The 18,971-nt window shown below is 41.5% G+C and overlaps 2 protein-coding genes across 4 annotated transcripts in view; both read right to left on the minus strand.

The window, feature by feature from the left end:
- The window catches only part of kcnab2a (potassium voltage-gated channel subfamily A regulatory beta subunit 2a), a 70,529-nt gene extending 60,702 nt beyond the window's left edge, over window positions 1-9,827 (minus strand). Inside the window, exons 1-2 of one of the 3 annotated variants that reach the window (XM_027168822.2) lie at window positions 9,678-9,827; window positions 2,412-2,588 (exon numbers count right to left, since the gene is read on the minus strand). The gene's annotated coding sequence lies outside the window, so the exon portion shown is untranslated. The remainder of the gene's footprint in view (window positions 1-2,411; window positions 2,589-9,677) is intronic. The other 2 variants (XM_027168823.2, XM_047810596.1) reach the window with 2 other exon arrangements.
- A 252-nt stretch (window positions 9,828-10,079) lies between these two features.
- On the minus strand, window positions 10,080-16,669 carry park7 (parkinson protein 7). The gene is made up of 6 exons (XM_027168827.2): window positions 16,473-16,669; window positions 15,366-15,467; window positions 13,682-13,741; window positions 12,644-12,713; window positions 11,150-11,236; window positions 10,080-10,400 (listed from the first exon to the last, which is right to left on the minus strand). Exons 1-6 carry the CDS (start codon window positions 16,560-16,562, stop codon window positions 10,240-10,242), a joined length of 570 nt encoding a protein of 189 aa, XP_027024628.1. The 5' UTR covers window positions 16,563-16,669; the 3' UTR covers window positions 10,080-10,239.
- Between the last annotated feature and the right edge of the window lie 2,302 nt (window positions 16,670-18,971).

Consider the following 18,971-nt stretch of genomic DNA (forward strand, 5'->3'; position numbering starts at 1 on the left):
AAAAAAAACAAACAACAACAACAAAAACAAACAAACACAAAGTCAGCAAAACCTGCTGAGAAAAGTTGTTTAGAGCACCAGCTTTCCAGTGTGTAATGCTCGTTTGTGTCGGAGTGTAATGACACATCATAAGGTGGTGCAGCACAATGAAAAAACGTGCCAATCAGAACGAATGAAGAAAAATAAATAAATAAATAAATAAATAAATAAATAAATCGAAAGCCAGCATAAAACCACCTCATAACCAGAGTGAATCTTTACTCCCTAAATTAAAAGAATATAGTAAAATTATTTATACAGATCATTTCAACTAAATTTGGGAAAAAAAAATTCTTCAGGTCTTTCTGGTGATGGTTTATCAAACAACTTGTTAACAGGCCTGAATACTGGCACCGAGTCTATACTGAAGAACTATTTTCTGACCAGCACCATGACACAGGCTGCACGTTTAAAGGTGGGGTCTCCGTCGTTTGAGAAACACTTCAGAAAACTGAGTCGGGACGACAAACAAAACGGATACGAAACTAACGTGCAGCCAATGAGCAGAAAGGGGCGTGTCTTGTCGATATGGGTGGAGAGAGTGTTCAGTGCGCATGTGTGTGACATTAGCAGAAAACGGTTTTAACATCGAAATGGAGGATAAAAACAAAGAAAGAAAGAGAAGAAAGACTTACGGCAAGAAGTAGGACGTGTTAATATAGGATCAGCTTTCCAGCGCTGGAGAGAACTGAAGGAGCAGGAAGTCGGCCACATATTCACAGGTTGGAGTTTCCCGAGTCAATAACTCCTGAGCTAAACGCTGTTACTACACAAATAACACCTCTTTTCTATCGTAGTAATGTAGAGAGGCAGCTACAACCGCGTTTTGTGTAGTAACAGCGTTTAGCTCAGGAGTTATCGACTCGGGAAACTCCGACCTGTGAATATGTGGCCGACTTTACTTAAGACGCCGAGGCGCTTTTTTCCTTCTCGATAGGTGAGTAACGTTGGTTTTGCTTTGTTACACAGAACTAATATATGCCTTTGTCCTTTACATCATTATGCTTGTGTGGCATTTTTGCTTGTTTGTTTATCTACAATCGTATTGTTCTTCCCTTCAGCTATGATAAAGACACGTTTCTTTCTGCTAGTCGCCCGGGTTACGTATGTATGTGTGGGCGGAGCTATCAATACAGGGGTGGGACCCGTTTGGGTTAGGGGCATGTTTGTTTTGGTGATTTCAAATGTCGACATCGGCTTTCAAACAACGGAGACCGCACCTTTAAAATGCAACAATAACAAAAAATTTGAATGTTTTGTGATCGGTCAGAATTCTGTGAGAAATATTTGTATATAGATTGTACAGCCATAGAAGGAACCCTGGAGGACCAAATCTGGTGATGCTGATTTAGAAAATAAGCTCTTATCGTACATCACATCACCCACTCTGTGGAGAATGGACCGGTCCAGAAGCTGGCTCCACTTCCTCGTTCCCCCAGAGTTCCCTCCATCCTGTGATGGGACAGCCCCTGCATGTTCTTATTCTTCTGCCTTTTTTTTTTTTTTAAACAAACCAGTCTGAATAATTATTTCAGTCACCTTCCGCTGACCTTGAATAAACCGAACGTTATTATTTATTACAATATCTAAAAGGACGTGCCATGTCGCATCCCATCACACTCTGCACTAACAATTTCGGCATCTAGATCAAAGCCTGAATCAGAACAACAAACGACTTAAATGTCACCGCTGTTTTCTGAGCATTTCTTCCTGTTCGTGTGGAATATTCCTGAAGAACTAAACAAGCTACCCATAAACCCCTCGAGGTGAATGGATAAAAAGAATGCAGTGTGGCTACAAAACAATACGGCCCTCGCGTTCGTCCTGCTGTATTTCTGAAGACTTCCTTTGGTAACGTAGGCACCTGATTTTCTTCAAGTTGCTGCACCAAAACCCTGCGACCTGTGCCTACCTGCGATCCCCCCACCTTGGCCCTGTGCCCACTTGCTGAGTAAACCCGTCCACATGCACCGCAACGCGGGCAGAGACTTCGATCCACCTTTACGTGAAAGGCACTCTCAGATGAATACCGGCGTCATGAACCTCTAAACGGAGTTCTGTATCGTTATCGCGTTGCATCCAATGCATGTACGCTGCAGAGCTCAGGGAAATGCCAATCGAACGGCGGAGTTTCATGCAACTGGTTTCTGAATCCCGTCGTGTCGGGAATAGATGCGAGAGCAGGACGTGCTACCCAAAAATACCCCCTGGTGCAATACGGTATGCAGACATGCAGAAGAAGCGGTGTGAAAGTGGCACAGTGTGCATACATGCACATACGTACGCACAAAAGCACTGAGCGAGGAAGGCGATAAGGAGGAGGAGGAGGAGGGAAGAAACGACAGATCTAGCGATGGTGTTCGAGAACCCACCTCTGTCCGCTGCCGACGACTGACAATGGAGGAGAGCGGCCCGGGTGCAGCCAGATTTCCGCTCGTTTGATTTGAGGGAGAAAGAAAGCCGGAGGAGGAGAAGAAGAAGCGGCGGGGCAGAACGAGACGACAGCGGGGAGTGGGTTCGGTCTCGCCGTGCCTAGCCGCGCTGCTCTCCTGTCAGCATGAGAGACAGTGAGAGAGGGTGGAGGGAGGGAGGGGTGGGGGGAATGGTGGAGAGAGAGAGAGAGAGAGAGGGAGTGGGAGAGAGAGAGAAAGATGAGAATGCAGAGAAACCGAGGAGAGAGCGCGAGAGAGAGAGAGAGAGCGCGAGAAAGAGAGAGAGAGAGAGCGGTGAGTTAAAGGCAACGCTCCCACCCTCCCTTTCTCTCTCTCTCTCTCTCTCACACACACACACACACACACACACCTCTCTGCACAGTCAGAGGAAGAGTCAGCATATGGACAAACAGTCAGTGCAAGACACAGGAGGAAAAAAAACACCCCCCCCCCACTCCTGCAGTCTGAGAGCTTTGGGGCTGAACCCGTATCTACAGAAGATTTATTAAACATCTCTCAACACCAAATTAATGAAGTCAGTTAACATCTCAATGTGGCAAAAAAACTGGACCTCCTGGTTGGTAAAATATATACAATATAGAAACAATCAGGATTATAAACCCTACATGTCGGCTTTAGTTAGCAGCGTAGCCATGACTAAGCGTTTCTACCTGAGGAACCGTAACAGAAGCTCTACATTAAACACGTGTGTGTGTGTGTGTGTGTGTGTGTTAGTGAGGAGAAATGATGACGTTTGAGACGGATCGCTCTTGTAAATCTCTGCTCGTCATTATGTCTTCCTGCGGTTTCTAACTCTTCTGCTGGACAGATTTTAGGTTATAAATTAAACTTCCTCCGAGTCGAATATTCATTTGCTACCACTGTTGGGCCCTTGAGCAAGGCTCCTCAACCCTCCCTGCTCCAACCCTCCGCTGTATCATAGCTGCCCCTGCACTCTGACCCCAACCTCCTCAGTTGGGGTATGTGCAGAAAAGAATTCCTCTGTGCTGTAATGTGTATGTGGCGATAATAAAGGCTTCTATGCCCCGTTCATCATAGTGCCACACAGCTGCACTGCATTCTGGGAATTTGAGTCTACTTCAGTGATGGAATATTGCATTTAGGAGCAATTGTGCTAAATATAGAACGACCGAATAAACAAACAAACAAACAAACAAACAAACAAACAAATAAATAAATGCGTACGGCAGCAACCGGCAGATTAGCTCCAGAATGTTGTAGCACCTCAGTTAATATTAAACCATTTTTCAGGGCAGAATTATTATTATTTAGTTTTTTCCCCCCAGACACTACAACCTGAAGGCCATTCGATTAAACCTGGGCTTCGTTGTTCAGACAGAGAGAAGAGAATTACAGAACAGTTCAGAACGACTACCCACCTCCAATAAGTGTTATTTGTGTCATTTAATTAGGAACGCTTGGGTTGCTACGGGCTGTAATTATTAGCTGCACACTCGGCTGGCTCTTTCTGAAAGCCTGTGAGCGACTTGTTTACCGGCGTCGTCTGCGTTTCTATACGTTACCGCTTCATGCCTCCGACGCGGAGATGACCAGGTTAATTGCGCAGACTCGCACACCCCGAACCCCCCCCCCTCCCCCTCCTAGGTGATTCTGCAGAGTCACTCGATTCAAAATTCATGAAGTCGACACTGCAGCATTCAGCTCTACCGGAGGGAAGAGAAAAGGGATGAAAGACGAGCAAAAAAAAGTGTGTGTGTGTGATGCCAGGTTGTTCCTTCTCTCTGTTCAGGCTGTAACCTTAGTCTCACTTTCCCATGCATTGCTCCAGTGCAGAGGCTTGGGGACTGCAGTAGCTCCAGCACTGTGCTGTGCTGTGCTGTGCTGCGCATCGTCTGTAGTCTGGCTCAAGTCCAGCACCGTCACGGACATGTCGCAGGATTCGGCTCACAGTTTAGGCACGTCCTTGCGGCGAAGCGTCCGTATGAACTTCCTCGTATTACAGCACACACGCGGCCTGCGCGACGGCTCCGTCGGATTGTGACGAATTAACGCAGCTTTTCTATAACTCGGATTTAAAGCACAGTCTAAAAGACGTTCAGCTTCTTTTACTTTGCTCTACATAAGCATGTCACCACACAGTGTCTTCAGAATTCATCGCCATTTCACAGTAATACCAGCAATCAGCATTTAAAGCGACAGACGTTGTATATACGGGTTGGGGTATTTTTAATAAATCTCTTAGAGCTGCTGTCATAGTAAATGAATCGAGGCCTTCTGGCCAATCAGAATCAAACAGCACTGTGGTGTAAATCACAGTTAAATGAGCCATTGGGGCTGTGAAGCAGTACAAACGCAGAAGCATCACAGGTACATTGAGAGTTTAAATCCCAACGCTGTGACAGCCAAGAAAGCGTAATTAACCCTGTGCTCTGGGTGTGAAGGGCACCTCAATCCCCTCCGGTCTCACTCTACAGATCATGTAGGTTCTTATCACAAAAGGCTAGTTAGCACTTAGTCAAGGGATTTGTAAAGACTACAATAGCAATGGATTCATTCACTCACTCATCTTCTGCCGCTTATCCGAACTTCTCAGGTCACGGGGAGCCTGTGTCTATCTCAAGTGTCATCGGGCATCGAGGCAGGATACACCCTGGACGGAGTGCCAACCCATCACAGGGCACACACACACTCTCATTCACTCACACTCACACACTACGGACAATTTTCCAGAGATGCCAATCAACCTACCATGCATGTCTTTGGACCGGGGGAGGAAACCAGAGTACCCGGAGGAAACCCCCGAGGCACGGGGAGAACATGCAAACTCCACACACACAAGGCGGAGGCGGGAATCGAACCCCCAACCCTGGAGGTGTGAGACGAACGATAATAATCTTTATTAACTAGGATGCTTATTATGTATTTAAAAAAATGCTCTATAGAAGCCAGTTTACACCAGTCACATGACTTTGTATACATGTAAAGAAGATGCGAGCTAACTTAAGTACGTTAGGAGGATTGACGTTAGCTAGACGGCACGTCGGAGCCAAGGCGTCCCGCTCAAGTCAGAAAAACATGTTGCGATTGCAATTCTTTCGACAGCACAAGGAGGAGCCCTGCGACTGCTTAATACAATTTACAGACAGTTCTTTTCTGCATACGTTTTAAAATTTACGCCACCCCCACGGCCCGGGACTCCAAGAAACCGCTTCTAGCTAGAAACGGCTACAAAACATCGCTCTCTTTAACACGATAATGTGTTAACGACAGATCAAAAAAATGTGATGGATGTTGTCACTTTTGGTAATTATTTTAGAGCTGGAAACCGACACCATCCGCCCTGAAGCCCCTCAGAGAGCTGCGGATTTAATATGACTAATCTATATAAAGCGCTGACATTATTAACCCTATTAATAACCGTGCCACTGGGACAAACTACTGTTCCTGAGAGCTGTTAACTTATTCACAACATTCACTTACTATAAATCCTCATGCTCCTGCTGTCGTTGAGATTTGACACAGTTATTACACTTCAGCTACATGCTTTCTGATATGTGAAAAGCGCTGGTGAGAAGATATTAGCTGTTTGTTTTCTGCCAATAAAAGACGACGCACTACTTTATTCTGTTAGTATGGCTTTAAAGAACGCTCGTGCTGGACGATTTATCAGAGTCTAGCTCGATAGTATAAGCATTACAACACCCCTTTAGCCTAAAATTACTATAGAGATGATGTTTTAAACAACACACACAAACCCGAGAGACTAGGGCTGGGCGATACGGCTGAAAACTGTATCACGATATCAGTGTTTCATATCGTGATATCGATAATTATTGATATTTTTTATGACCCATTTAAAATAAGGACCAGGAGAAAAATATATTACATGTAAACCTTTTTATTTTAAACTAAACCTTCTTCTCATCAGAATCCCCTCAGTTATTAAGACAAACCTCAAATAATTATAATGTAAACATGAGTCTAAAGTCACAATGAACACTTAACTATCATCTCTTAACATTTAAGGTGCAAAATGAAAGTGTAAGAAATGTTTAATAAAGTGTAATAAAATAGTGCAAAGTGTTAAATATAAACAGAGAAAGCTGAGAGTTTAGTGCGAGGAAGTTCACTAGCTGTTCACCTTCTGGTGAATAAAGTGTGTAAAATATGTGCAGTGTTTTTAAACAGAAATAAACCTGAGGTAGACTGAGATACGTCTGTAATATAAAACACAAACCTGATACACTACAGTAACATCGTGTGGAATATAAAACCTGCAGAAATATAAAAAAGTAGCTCTTCGAGTTATTCTTCCTCTGATCGTACTTGATGTTGAACTATTCACTTTTTTATTGTGCTCATTTTCTGCTCATCGGTCGCCGGTTTACTGAAGAGGAATCCAGCAGACCGGCAGGAGACAACGATTTGGCGCAAATAAACACAATACTGTTACATGATTGGCTGTTAGTGTGTCACTCCCTACGTTGCTAGGTTACCAGAGAGTTACCGACAAAGAATAAAAAATATCTAACGTTTTATCGAACACATTTTTTATTGATATCGATCACGTGTCTATCGCGATACATATCGTTATCGTTTTATCGCCCGGCCCTACGAGAGACGTTACAGTAAAAGTTTACCGTAACAAGCTGGTAGTATAACTTGGATACAAACGGCATGATTTAGTGCCATTACACTAAATGTCAGCGCTCTTGGAACACGGCTTGTCCGATCAAAACAACTACCTGCTGAACGAACACAACAAACACACAGTCTTTTGCTTGAATGGCTGACAATGGTGTGGTTTTGCCCGAAACTGTTACACAAATGGACGCACACAATTGTACACAATGTCTTTGTGTACTGTAGCCTTACAATTTCCATTCACTGGATCTAAGAGGCCCATCCCTGTTCCAGCATGACATGACAACGCCCAATAACCCTGAACCAACACAAATGTCCAGAGCCATGCCCCAAAACCTAGTGCAAAGACTTCCCAGAGAAGTGAAGCTTATGGTGACTAACGTCATGTTAATGAACGAGCACACATGGGTGCAGTGGTTAGGTGTCCACATAAAAGGTGCGTTGACTACGTTTGCATCGATTCCAAAATACATTAAAATTCGCTCTACATACAGTAGGTTTAAAAATTAGACAATATATTGACAGGACTCTAGTTGTTATGAGGCCCCACCTCATAACAGCAAGTTCATTCATCTTCTACCGCTTATCCGAACTTCTCGGGTCACGGGGAGCCTGTGCCTATCTCAGGCGTCATCGGGCATCGAGGCAGGATACACCCTGGACGGAGTGCCAACCCATCACAGGGCACTCACACACACACACACACACACTCTCATTCACTCACACACAACGGACAATTTTCCAGAGATGCCAATCAACCTACCATGCATGTCTTTGGACCGGGGGAGGAAACCGGAGTACCCGGAGGAAACCCCCGAGGCACGGGGAGAACATGCAAACTCCACACACACAAGTCGGAGGCGGGAATCGAACCCCCGACCCTGGAGGTATGAGGTGAACGTGCTAAACACTAAGCCACCCTGTCCCTAGCAGAAAGTTCAGCAACGATAATCACAAACATACAGAAAAGTAATTTAGGAAATTTTTTTTTAAAAATCCTACAGCACGAAGTTGTTAATTTTTTTTTAAACCTAGTTACAGAGAAGTTAAAAAAAGAAGGAAGATACAGAAAGCAGGGGAAAAAAAAAACAAGTGAATTGCTGAGAAATTACAATCCATCATGTGCTAATGAACTCGTCTTCCTGTTCTGCGTGTGCGCAAACACACACACACACACACACACACACACACACACACACACACACACACACACACACACACACACAGCAGCTCTGCACAAGTGTGAAACTAACCAACCTCTCTATGCATTTCTGCACAACATTTCCACAACTTGCAATTCTCTGAAATGGAACTGGTGAAGTTATAAATAGCCACACGTGTTAATAGCCCACAATCGAGCTATAACACATAGGTTCCTGCCCCGGATCACAGGTTCCTGCCCCTGATCTTTAAAACAACTGATTTGACCGATTAACTAATTTGCAGCTCTGCTCGATTTGAAAGTGGACGTGTTGGAGCAGGAGAAGGCAAATGGAGGAGCTACCCGTTGTATACGGATCATCACCATTTTCTCACAACTCCTCTAATCAGCTCCCCGTTTGTTTTTGTTCTGACCAAAAGGATCCCAGTCCTCGTCCTGCCTCCCAGGGTTCTACAGGCTCTTAAAGGTCACAGTAAGGTCACCTGATATTACAAAAATAAGGAATAACAGCTCCAAAGACATTTAAGAGACACACGATAGACAAGATGAGATACGGGTTTGTGAAAAAGCTGCCTGAGAAACAAAAGGGACTGTTTCCCAAAGCGCTCGGCGTCCGTTCTCCTTCTGGGAATTAATTGGCTTTAATTTGGTCAAAAACAGAAAGTTCAGGTTGATAGAGCCATAAATCATAAGTGCTCGAGTTAAACACAGATAGATGGAGTTATAGATGTATAATAACATCTGCTGCTACACATGATGTGTCTGTACACTTATGGAGTATTAACACCATGTTACACAGAATTAACCTGTAATCAGTGTGTGTTCGGTGGTCCTGAGATGGTCCATGAGTTTAGTTCTTGTTAAGGTTTCGTCCTCACACTCTCTCACACACACACACACACACACACTCTCTCTCACACACACTCTCTCTCTCTCACTCACACTCACTCTCTCTCTCACACACACACTCTCTCTCACACACACACACTCTCTCTCTCACACACACTCTTTCACACTCTCTCTCTCACACACACACACACACTCTTTCTCACACTCTCTCTCTCACACACACTCTCTCACACTCTCTCTCTCACACACACACACACTCTTTCTCACACTCTCTCTCTCTCACACACACTCTTTCTCACACTCTCTCTCTCTCACACACACTCTTTCTCACACTCTCTCTCTCACACACACACACACACAGGTCTCATCACTAAAATGCCGTTACATCTGATCTGTACGGTTAACCATGTAGCCAACAAGCTAACTCGCTGGAGCTCTTATAAGTCCATGACGTTATGTATGACCGTTATAAATGACCGTTATTAAAGTGGTTATATGTCGGAGTTAACCTTAAAACTTACCCAAACTCATAATTAACCAGTGCCTTTGAACACCATGTAAAAACTCACCTCAGACCAAAATAACGGTGGATTCCGTGCGCGCGCGTGACAACCGAGAGACAAAAAAACAACCGGCCAAATTTGAAAACCTCTGACATCAAGCACGCGCTAACACGCGCTGGATTCATGCGGGGTGAACCTGATTGGCTCGTTTAAAGCACATGACTACAAATAAAAAGACCCAGACGTATCTTAATGGTAGCTGGGAACGACAGTCATCATACACTTCTCCAATCAGCAACGCGCACTCTACACACTAAACCCGCCCACTGTGCTGTGATTGGCGAGAAAATGGCGTTGAAACATTAACACACAAATGGCGCATTATTTACTGTATATATATGAACAGATCGTCATGAACTCTCTTACTGCAACATATAGTTTCATCTGACGAACGACAATCACACAATATTATGATTTAGTTTTAATGTTGCCATAGAAACAAGCCATAAGGTGCTTAATCATGTCACTGCATGTGATGATAACAAGTCTGCTTTCTTAAAATAAGGTGCTTTAATTGTTCAGGAAGAGAACACAATAATCGTGTGCTGTACAGATGAATTAATGAGCATTAATCTTTCAGGATGAGCGGCGCTTTGACCTGCGCTGCCACCTCAGCGCCCAGCAGCTCCTCCACGATGGTCAAGGCGAACTCGAAGCTGGTGCCTGGGCCTCGGCTCGTGATCAGGTGTCCGTCCTTCTCGACACGGGCCTCTGAATACGTGTAGTGACCTAGCCAAACAAACAAACAAACAAACAAACAAACGATGCAGCACTTTACGTGGAAGCTCTGCGCTGAACTCACGAGTTTACGACGATGACCCGTCAGTTCCTCAGGAACTATAAACTGTTGTAGGAAGGATGTTATTTACATTGACACTATTTACTGTAGAGTGTCACCCAAATGAGGACGAGGTTCAGTTCTGAATCTGATTCCTCTCAAGGTTTCTTCCTCATGTCCTCTCAGGGAGTTTTTCCCTTGTCGCCGTCACCTCCGGCTTGCTCGTTAGGGACATGGATAGAGATAGATATATACTATTTAATATTTTATGTTAATCTTTTTTTTTTTTTAATTGTAAACTTTAATTGTATATATTCATTTATTTATTTTTATTCTTCTTATTATTGTTATTATTATATATTTATTTCATTTTCTCTCTCTTCTGTTTCCATACTTCTGTAAAGCTGCTTTGAGACGACGGAAAATTGTTAAGCGCTATACAAATAAATTTAATTAAAACTACGTATAAAACTAAAGTCTAAGATTCATCAATAAGAGTTTATCATAAATAAATAAATAAATAAATAAATAAAAGATGGTGTGAAAATTACAAAATTTCCCCAAATGCCATTTTATAGTGGATTTACAGGACGAAATGTTCATCATTAAACCTACAACAGCAAGTCCTGAGGAACTTCATTCCTCTAAAAACTACTCTAGCATTACTACACAGACTTCCCACACTCTTTTCCAGCCTTACCTCCAGCCATCATCTTGTCTTTGGCACCCGGGTGGGTCGTGACCCTGCTGCCGAAACCGATTCCATGAGCCAACAGTGCTGTGGGACCTGAAACCCAAAGCATTATTACTCTTCACTCCTCGTACTGGGGTCACAACTCCTCATCGTTCCAGTGATAAAAGATCTACAGCAGAAGGACAATAATATTCTTCTTGTTCCAGATCTGTTTAGACTCTTGACTGCTGCTGATCCGATAATTAAAATGTAAAGAAAAAAAAAGATGATGTATTTATGTGAAGAGAAAAGTCACTTCAAAAAGATCAATTCACTGTTATCTAATATTACTGACGTCTTCGGTTTCAGCTCTTTGGGCCATATTTAGAAAAGCTTTCTGTCTGCAGTGCCGGCATGCTGACTCTGCACTCAGCTCATGCAAAGCTTTCATTTAAAAAGAAAAAAAGGAAAAAAAAAAAAGAGAGAGAGAGAGAGAGATTGATTTTTTTTGGAGCATGGCAGTGTTTGAGGTGTGGTGTAAATATTACAGGTTCCTGGTGCTTAGTAGATCGCTCTTATAAAGGAGAAAGAGGACACGGACGCCGATCGAACACTAAAACGTCGCGTCACAGAAGCGCGAGTTGGTTCTCGAGCCGTTTCCCTCCGCGGCGTTTCCCCTTCACGCTTTCACGGCTTCACCTCTTTTCCTCTATGACAGGTTGATGCAGTGCGTGAGAGCAAACACTATAAAGTAAGCTAGTGTGTGAAGGGATGCCAAAAGCACCACAGCTCACTCGTCACACACTCCTGTGGGACAGTGACTGATTTTCTAGGACACTGTCCCCCCCCCACCCCCCCCACAGCTCTGCACCGGTGCCCTCAATTCCTGACGTCCTTCTGGAGTCCTTCGTCGGCTGAGCTGATGACATGTAACCTATAACTATAAGAACCTTCATTATAGCAGGGAACACGTTACAGTTACGGCCAGAGAAAGCAGGAAGATCTCACTGCTTTAAGCTGTAGCGCGTAAAACAAAGGCATGTCCTCACACCTCAGTTTGTCTCGGTTTAAGGCAGTGCAAAAAAAACGTTTCTAAATTTGACGCAATTCGTTTTTTCCTTCTTTGTCATTTATGATTAAGATTGTGTTCCGGATAAATAGCTTAAATCTACAGCGGTAAGAAATCCTTCCCTTTTCATCTAAACGTCTATTATTATTTGCATTAACGTATAAATCTGTTTATCGTCTCGGACTCAAAACACTCGTCCTTTTCTGTTACAGGTTAAAAAAATACGTAGCTTAAATTTCATCCGCTCGCGCACACACTCGCTCCTAGTTTCAGAATATTCCAGGACAGGAAGCTGCGTCATCAGAACATGCTATTGATCACTTTTTTGTTTCTTCAATATATTGTGATATAATCATTCAGCATCACAATGTCAGCTATTGTTTGTGTGTGTGTGTGTGTGTGTGTGTGTGTGTGTGTGTGTGTGTGTGTGCGCGCGGTGGATTAAACAGTACCTGCGCAGATGGCAGCGATCAGCCCCTTCCTGCCCTCCTGCTCCTTCAGCACCTCCTTCACAGCAGGAGACTAAGAGAGAGACGTCACACGTCATCCAATAGGTTCAATACGTTCCATCCTAAACATCCTGGGAAAAGATCTGTAGAATCTGTAACATGATCTTATCTCAACTTTTCTCCTAAGCATCGATGGTCCTACAATTATTTCAATTCCTAAGGAATAATTTAGGCTGAATGTAACATCAGAAGACCTTATTATATATATATATATATATATATATATATATATATATATATATATGTGTGTGTGTGTGTGTGTGTGTGTGTGTGTATAACATATGTGGCTAATACATTAAAGGAGTGGTGTTCTGACTGTAAAAGCTGACAGTGCGAGGGGCGTGTGTTCACACTCATCGCGATCACCGTCACGAACCCTGAACACTGGCTTTACACTCCAGAGAAGGTTTGAAGGAGACATGTAAGGGTTTTAAAACTCTAGTTAGTGCAAGTGCTCAACATCAGTCTAGAGTGAGGCATCATAACGTGTGTTTTGAGACACGACACTGGGGGGGTCGTATTTGATGAATAAACATAAACAAAAACATGGACATCTAACAACCCGAACCTCCAGACTGCCACGTCCTCATTAACACATCGTCTAAAACGACATGAGTGACGGTGTTATTGAGGAAGTATTGACTCTGCCAGGATGAGTGGAAGGAGTCGTTTTAAACAGCATTTAACTCCTTTAATTTCTTACTCAAAAATAATTTTGATTATTTATTTAAAGTTCAAACCTATTATAAGATAAAACTATTAAGATTATTAAACCTATTTTTAATACATATATTTTTACTCCATTAATGCTTCTAATTGTCTTAATCTGTTTTCACACCATTTAGATCTCTAAGTCATTTCTACATTTTAGTTATTTTGTCAAATTATACAAATAAAAAATATATTTTAAATACATACATATATTATATATATATAAAATACACTACTGAGAAAATAGTTCAACAACTAATAAGTTCTCACCTCGGACAGGTTCTGCGCTCCCAGCAGTCCTCCAGGTAACAGAACCACATCATATGGGCCCTGAAGTGGAATTCTAGTGTCAGTGACAATACAACCTGGTTTATAAGTGAAGAGGGTGTGGAGCAGGATACACACTACATAATACACACTACACTGCTGCGTTACTGTTTATATTTTAGCTTCAGCCGTTTCCCTCCGCGGCGTTTCCCCTTCACGCTTTCACGGCTTCACCTCTTTTCCTCTATGACAGGTTGATGCAGTGCGTGAGAGTAAACACTATAAAGTAAGCTAGTGTGTGAAGGGATGCCAAAAGCACCACAGCTCACTCGTCACACACTCCTGTGGGACAGTGACTGATTTTCTAGGCCCCCCCCCCCCCCCCAATTTTCTCTGCAATTGAATAAATACATAGAAATCAAACGCAACACTGTTGGTGTGAAAGGACAACTCCACCAGAGGGAGACATTTCTCAACAAACTGTATCAATAATAATAATAATAATAATAATAATAATAATAATAATAATAATAATAGCAGATGGATGGATAATAATAGTGTGAATGATAAGTGTGTATTTCCATTTCCGTAAATTAAGGGAAGTGAGTTACAAGAAAATTATAAAATTATAAAAACATTTTATTAAGAGAAATGTATATTAAAATGTATATTATATAATAGAAATTCTACCAGATAAACTTTAAAAATTAATTAAAAATAAAAACAACTTTTTTAAAATTAAAAATTCATATGACCACATAAATTGTAGAAATAGCAATGCATTTCAATCGTTAATTATTATATTTATGGCTGGGCAAGTTAACGCGTCTTTATCGCGTTAACGCATTAATTAATTAACGGCGACAATTAGTTTATCGCGCGTTACCATACTTTTTATTTTGAAAGTCCGTTGCTCACTGCGTTTGAATACACATAGATAGACTGTAATAATACAACCGAATACAACACACTATGGGTCACAGGAGGGGTGGGATGTTTATCAGTGGGCTACTGACTGCTTGGGATGAGCGTCATCACGCGTCTCAACCTATGAAAGCATTTGTTGTGTGCCTAAGAGGGCTACAGCGCGAAACAGAAAATATCTGGTGCAGACAGAAAAATGGAAAAAGGTACCGAAATCTTAAATAGACATTTTTATTTTAAACCTCTTCCACACGGTGGAGTTGATAGAACTAAAGCTATTTGTAACCACTGCAAAGCTAAATTGTCGCATCATCAGAGTACCTCGAGTCTGAAGTATCACTTAAATGCAATGCACACCGTTGATGCCAGCAAACATCTATTTATTGTTTAATAAAACATTAATGTTTTATTCATACATTAATGTTATATTTAATTTGATTACATTAATGTTTAAGATTTACAAGTGTTAACTGCTGTAAAAAAAAGCACTTTATTTGTTTAAACCAAACGTTATTGCACTTTTGTTCATACAGCAGTGCTTTGAAAGAATAAAATTATGCAATACACTTTTCATGCAATTAATCGTGATTAAAATATTTAATCGTTGCCCAGCACTAATTATATTATATATTGGTCATTTTTCAGCTCCTTAACAATGTGTAGTGAGCAGATGAACCAGCATAAACTCAGGGCTGCTGAACTGTGTGACCAGATCACTGACGTGTGTTGATGTTAACATTGTGTGTGGTTTGTAAATGCTGACCTGTTTCGAAGCTTCCTCCAGGCTTGTATCTGGACAGATGAGGACGTCACGGCTGCACTGAACAGGATCCTTCCCCATCAGTCCTGCTAAAGTCACAGCAATCTGTCTCAAACACACACACACACACACACACACACACACACACACACACACACACACACACACGATTTGTCTCACTGAAGTCATAGAACTCCCATCACTAATATTTAGATCAGTGTTCATTTAAACATGAGATGTATGTCCCTCAACTTATTCTTATAAATTTAAAATTTTATCATTTTTACCCTTTTTCTGACATTTGTTTTTTTTTTATCAATAGAGGAACATTTCAAACACAGCAAAGAGTCGACTCATTGGAGCGCTGAGTCAGATTAAATGACTCACTAAAGGAGCAGGAATAAGTCATTTATTTAAATTGTTTTTAAAGCTACATCCAGTTTTGTTCGAGTCGCATCTGTAATAATTAAAGCTCAAAGGTTTAGAAGAGCACAGAGGGGTGTGTGTGTGTGTGTGTGTGAGACAGAGAGAGAGAGAGAGAGAGAGAGAGAGAGAGAGAGAGTGTGTGTGTGAGACAGAGAGAGTGTGTGTGTGAGACAGAGAGAGAGAGAGAGAGAGAGTGTGTGTGTGTGTGTGTGTGTGTGTAGTAAACTTTGACATTTAGCTTCATTAACCCGAACCTTGCCTCAGTCCAGACAAGTGTGTCCTGAATAAGCTGATTAAAGGATTATTATTGATTAATTTACACACAGTTTTATGCATTAAACCACTAAAGATTTCAGATTAATAACCAGCTTTATGTCTACATTTTAACTTCCTGTCTGATTCATGTAGCAAACATCAGCTGACTTCTCACGGGGCAAAATAATAAATAAAATGCATTTAAGTGTGTGTAAGTAAGAACATTTAAATTAGGACAATATAAACTTTACTACAGGTCTGCAGAACCTCAGACAGACGCACTATGCTAACTATGCTAATGCTGCTAACTATGCTAATGCTGCTAACTATGCTAACTATGCTAATGCTGCTAACTATGCTAACTACGCTAGCTATGCTAACGCTAGTGCACTAGCTAGTTTAACCGTTAGCGCTGCCTTAGTTACAAACCCCGGCTCTACGCATGACGTCCACCGGTATCACCGTCTCCATCTCCTCCGCCCCCTTGGACAAAATCACTAAAGCGCGCTTTGCAGCCATGACTTTCACCACAATGTTACAGGAAAGTGGAGAAAGCGGAGCAGAAAAGCTCGAGCTACAGCCGTAAAACCAGCACTAATCTCCAAATGCCTCAAACTGTCAGAGGAAGTGCACTAACGAGGGTGGAGGCGACTTTATATCAAGCCCTATGTAGGGCACTTATGTAGGGCGTAAAGAGCAATTTGGTATGTTTTTATAAAATAAAAGTCCCGTTTCCGGGTTATTTGTAAAAAAAAAAACAAAAAACAAACAATAATTCGTTCGATATATTTGTACATGAATTTAAAACAAACAAATAAAATAACAACTACTACAAAACAATAAAAAAACCAGACAAACAAACAAACAAAAAACAACGACGACAATTTACATAAAGCAAGTAAAACAAAAAAAAAGGATTATTACTAAAACACCCTCCATAAACAAATGACAAAATCCATCATTATTAGATAAAATTAAGTTAAAAAAAATAAAAAATTTCTTGTTGTAAACTAAAACTGCTTATTCACTACATTTATTACGAAACAAATCAAATGATGTGTCCATAATAATAACTAACTGAATAGTTATTAAAAATTAAATATGTTAGAGAGGAAAATCTAAAAGCCCAACCTATTACAAAGAAAAGGAGAAATCTCACTTTACTGGATTATTTAACCTTCATTTTGTATGTTTTTGTGACTGAATTTCATATGGTAATCATGATAAGTTCATCTCCCACCACTAGAGGGCAGTGTAGGACATGATATGACGGCTGCACATGAGCCGATTCATATATTTTGATTCTTTTCATTGAGTCAGATACATTTGACCAGTTGACTCATTAATAAGAGTCGAGTCTTCCTTGTGATATCTTTACACGTGACTGCTTTTGTTATTCGCCTCCATTTCGTCTCGGTAGAACCATTTAAAACAAATCTCACCTACAAATTTCTACATACTGCTCGTATATATGAGTCGGCTCTCAAAGTTCGCGAAAAATGAATCAAATTAAAGAGCCGACACTGTATTTCACTTTTTTCAGTCACGCTATAATTGCAATGAAACTGTCCAATCACAGCTCTAATATGTAAAATGGGCGTGGCTTTACACGGACAAATATCATCAAAAAGTTGATTTATTTCACTAATTCTATTCAAAAAGTGAAACTTGTATATTATATTAATTCATTACACACAGGCTGATATATTTCAAATGTTTATTTCTTTTAATTTTGATGATTATAACTGACAACTAAGGAAAATCCCAAATTCAGTATCTCAGAAAATTAGAATATTACTTAAGACCAATACAAAGAAAGGATTTTTAGAAATCTGGGCCAACTGAGAAGTATGAAAGTATGAGCATGTTCAGCACTCAATACTCCTTTTGTCTGAATTACTGCAGCAATGCGGCATGGCATGGAGTCGATCAGTCTGTGGCACTGCTCAGGTGTTATGCCCAGGTTGCTCTGATCGTGGCCTTCAGCTCTTCTGCATTGTTGGGTCTGGCATATACACAATATAGACCTCTTCACAATACACCATTGATTTTCTCTGGGGTTAAGGTCAGGCGAGTTTGCTGGCCAATTAAGAACAGGGATCCCATGGTACTTAAACCAGATACTGGTAGCTTTGGCACTGTGTGCAGGTGCCAAGTCCTGTTGGAAAATAAAATCTGCATCTACATAAAGTTGGTCAGCAGCAGGAAGCATGAGGTGCACAGACAGCGTTAGAAGCGTCTCGCCTGGGCTAAAGACAAAAAGGACTGGACTGCTGCTGGGTGGTCCAAAGTTATGTTCTCTGATGAAAGTAAACTTTGCATTTCCTTTGGAAATCAGGGTCCCAGAGTCTGGAGGAAGAGACAATCTATAAAATACAATCTATGTTGCTTGAGGTCCAGTGTAAAGTTTCCACAGTCAGTGATGGTTTGGGGTGCCCTGTCATCTGCTGGTGTTGGTCCACTGTGTTTTCTGGGGTCTGAGGTCCAAGGTCCTTCCTGCTGCTGAACAACAGTACCTGGTTTAACGACCATGGGATCCCTGTGCTTAATTGGCCAGCAAACTTGCCTGATTTTAACCCCAGAGGAAATCTATGGTGTATTGTGAAGAGGAAGATGCGATATGCCAGACCCAATAATGCAGAGGAGCAACCTGGGCTCTCATAAAAGCTGAGCCGTGCCACAGACTGATCGACTCCATGCCACGCCGCATTGCTGCAGTAATTCAGGCAAAAGGAGTATCGAGTGCTGCACATGTTCATACTTCTCAGTTGGCCCAGATTTCTAAAAATCCTTGCTTTGTATTGGTCTGTATTGTATTTGGGATTTTCCTTAGTTGTCAGTTATAATCATCAACATTAAAAGAAATAAACATTTGAAATATATCAGCAGTCTGTGTGTAGTGAATGAATGTAATATACAAGTTTCACT

The sequence above is a fragment of the Tachysurus fulvidraco genome, chromosome 2, assembly GCF_022655615.1.
Source record: "Tachysurus fulvidraco isolate hzauxx_2018 chromosome 2, HZAU_PFXX_2.0, whole genome shotgun sequence".
NCBI classification, from domain to species: Eukaryota; Metazoa; Chordata; class Actinopteri; order Siluriformes; family Bagridae; genus Tachysurus; species Tachysurus fulvidraco.

What these genes read in the sequence shown, in the direction of transcription:
- park7 (XM_027168827.2), bottom strand. Translation starts at nt 16,562, where the DNA reads ATGGCTGCAAAGCGCGCTTTAGTGATTTTGTCCAAGGGGGCGGAGGAG. An exon ending in GATCGCTGCCATCTGCGCAG is followed by an intron (nt 11,237 to 12,643) that starts GTACTGTTTAAT and finishes TTTGGGTTTCAG; the next exon opens with GTCCCACAGCACTGTTGGCT. An exon ending in AGACAAGATGATGGCTGGAG is followed by an intron (nt 10,401 to 11,149) that starts GTAAGGCTGGAA and finishes TTGTTTGGCTAG; the next exon opens with GTCACTACACGTATTCAGAG.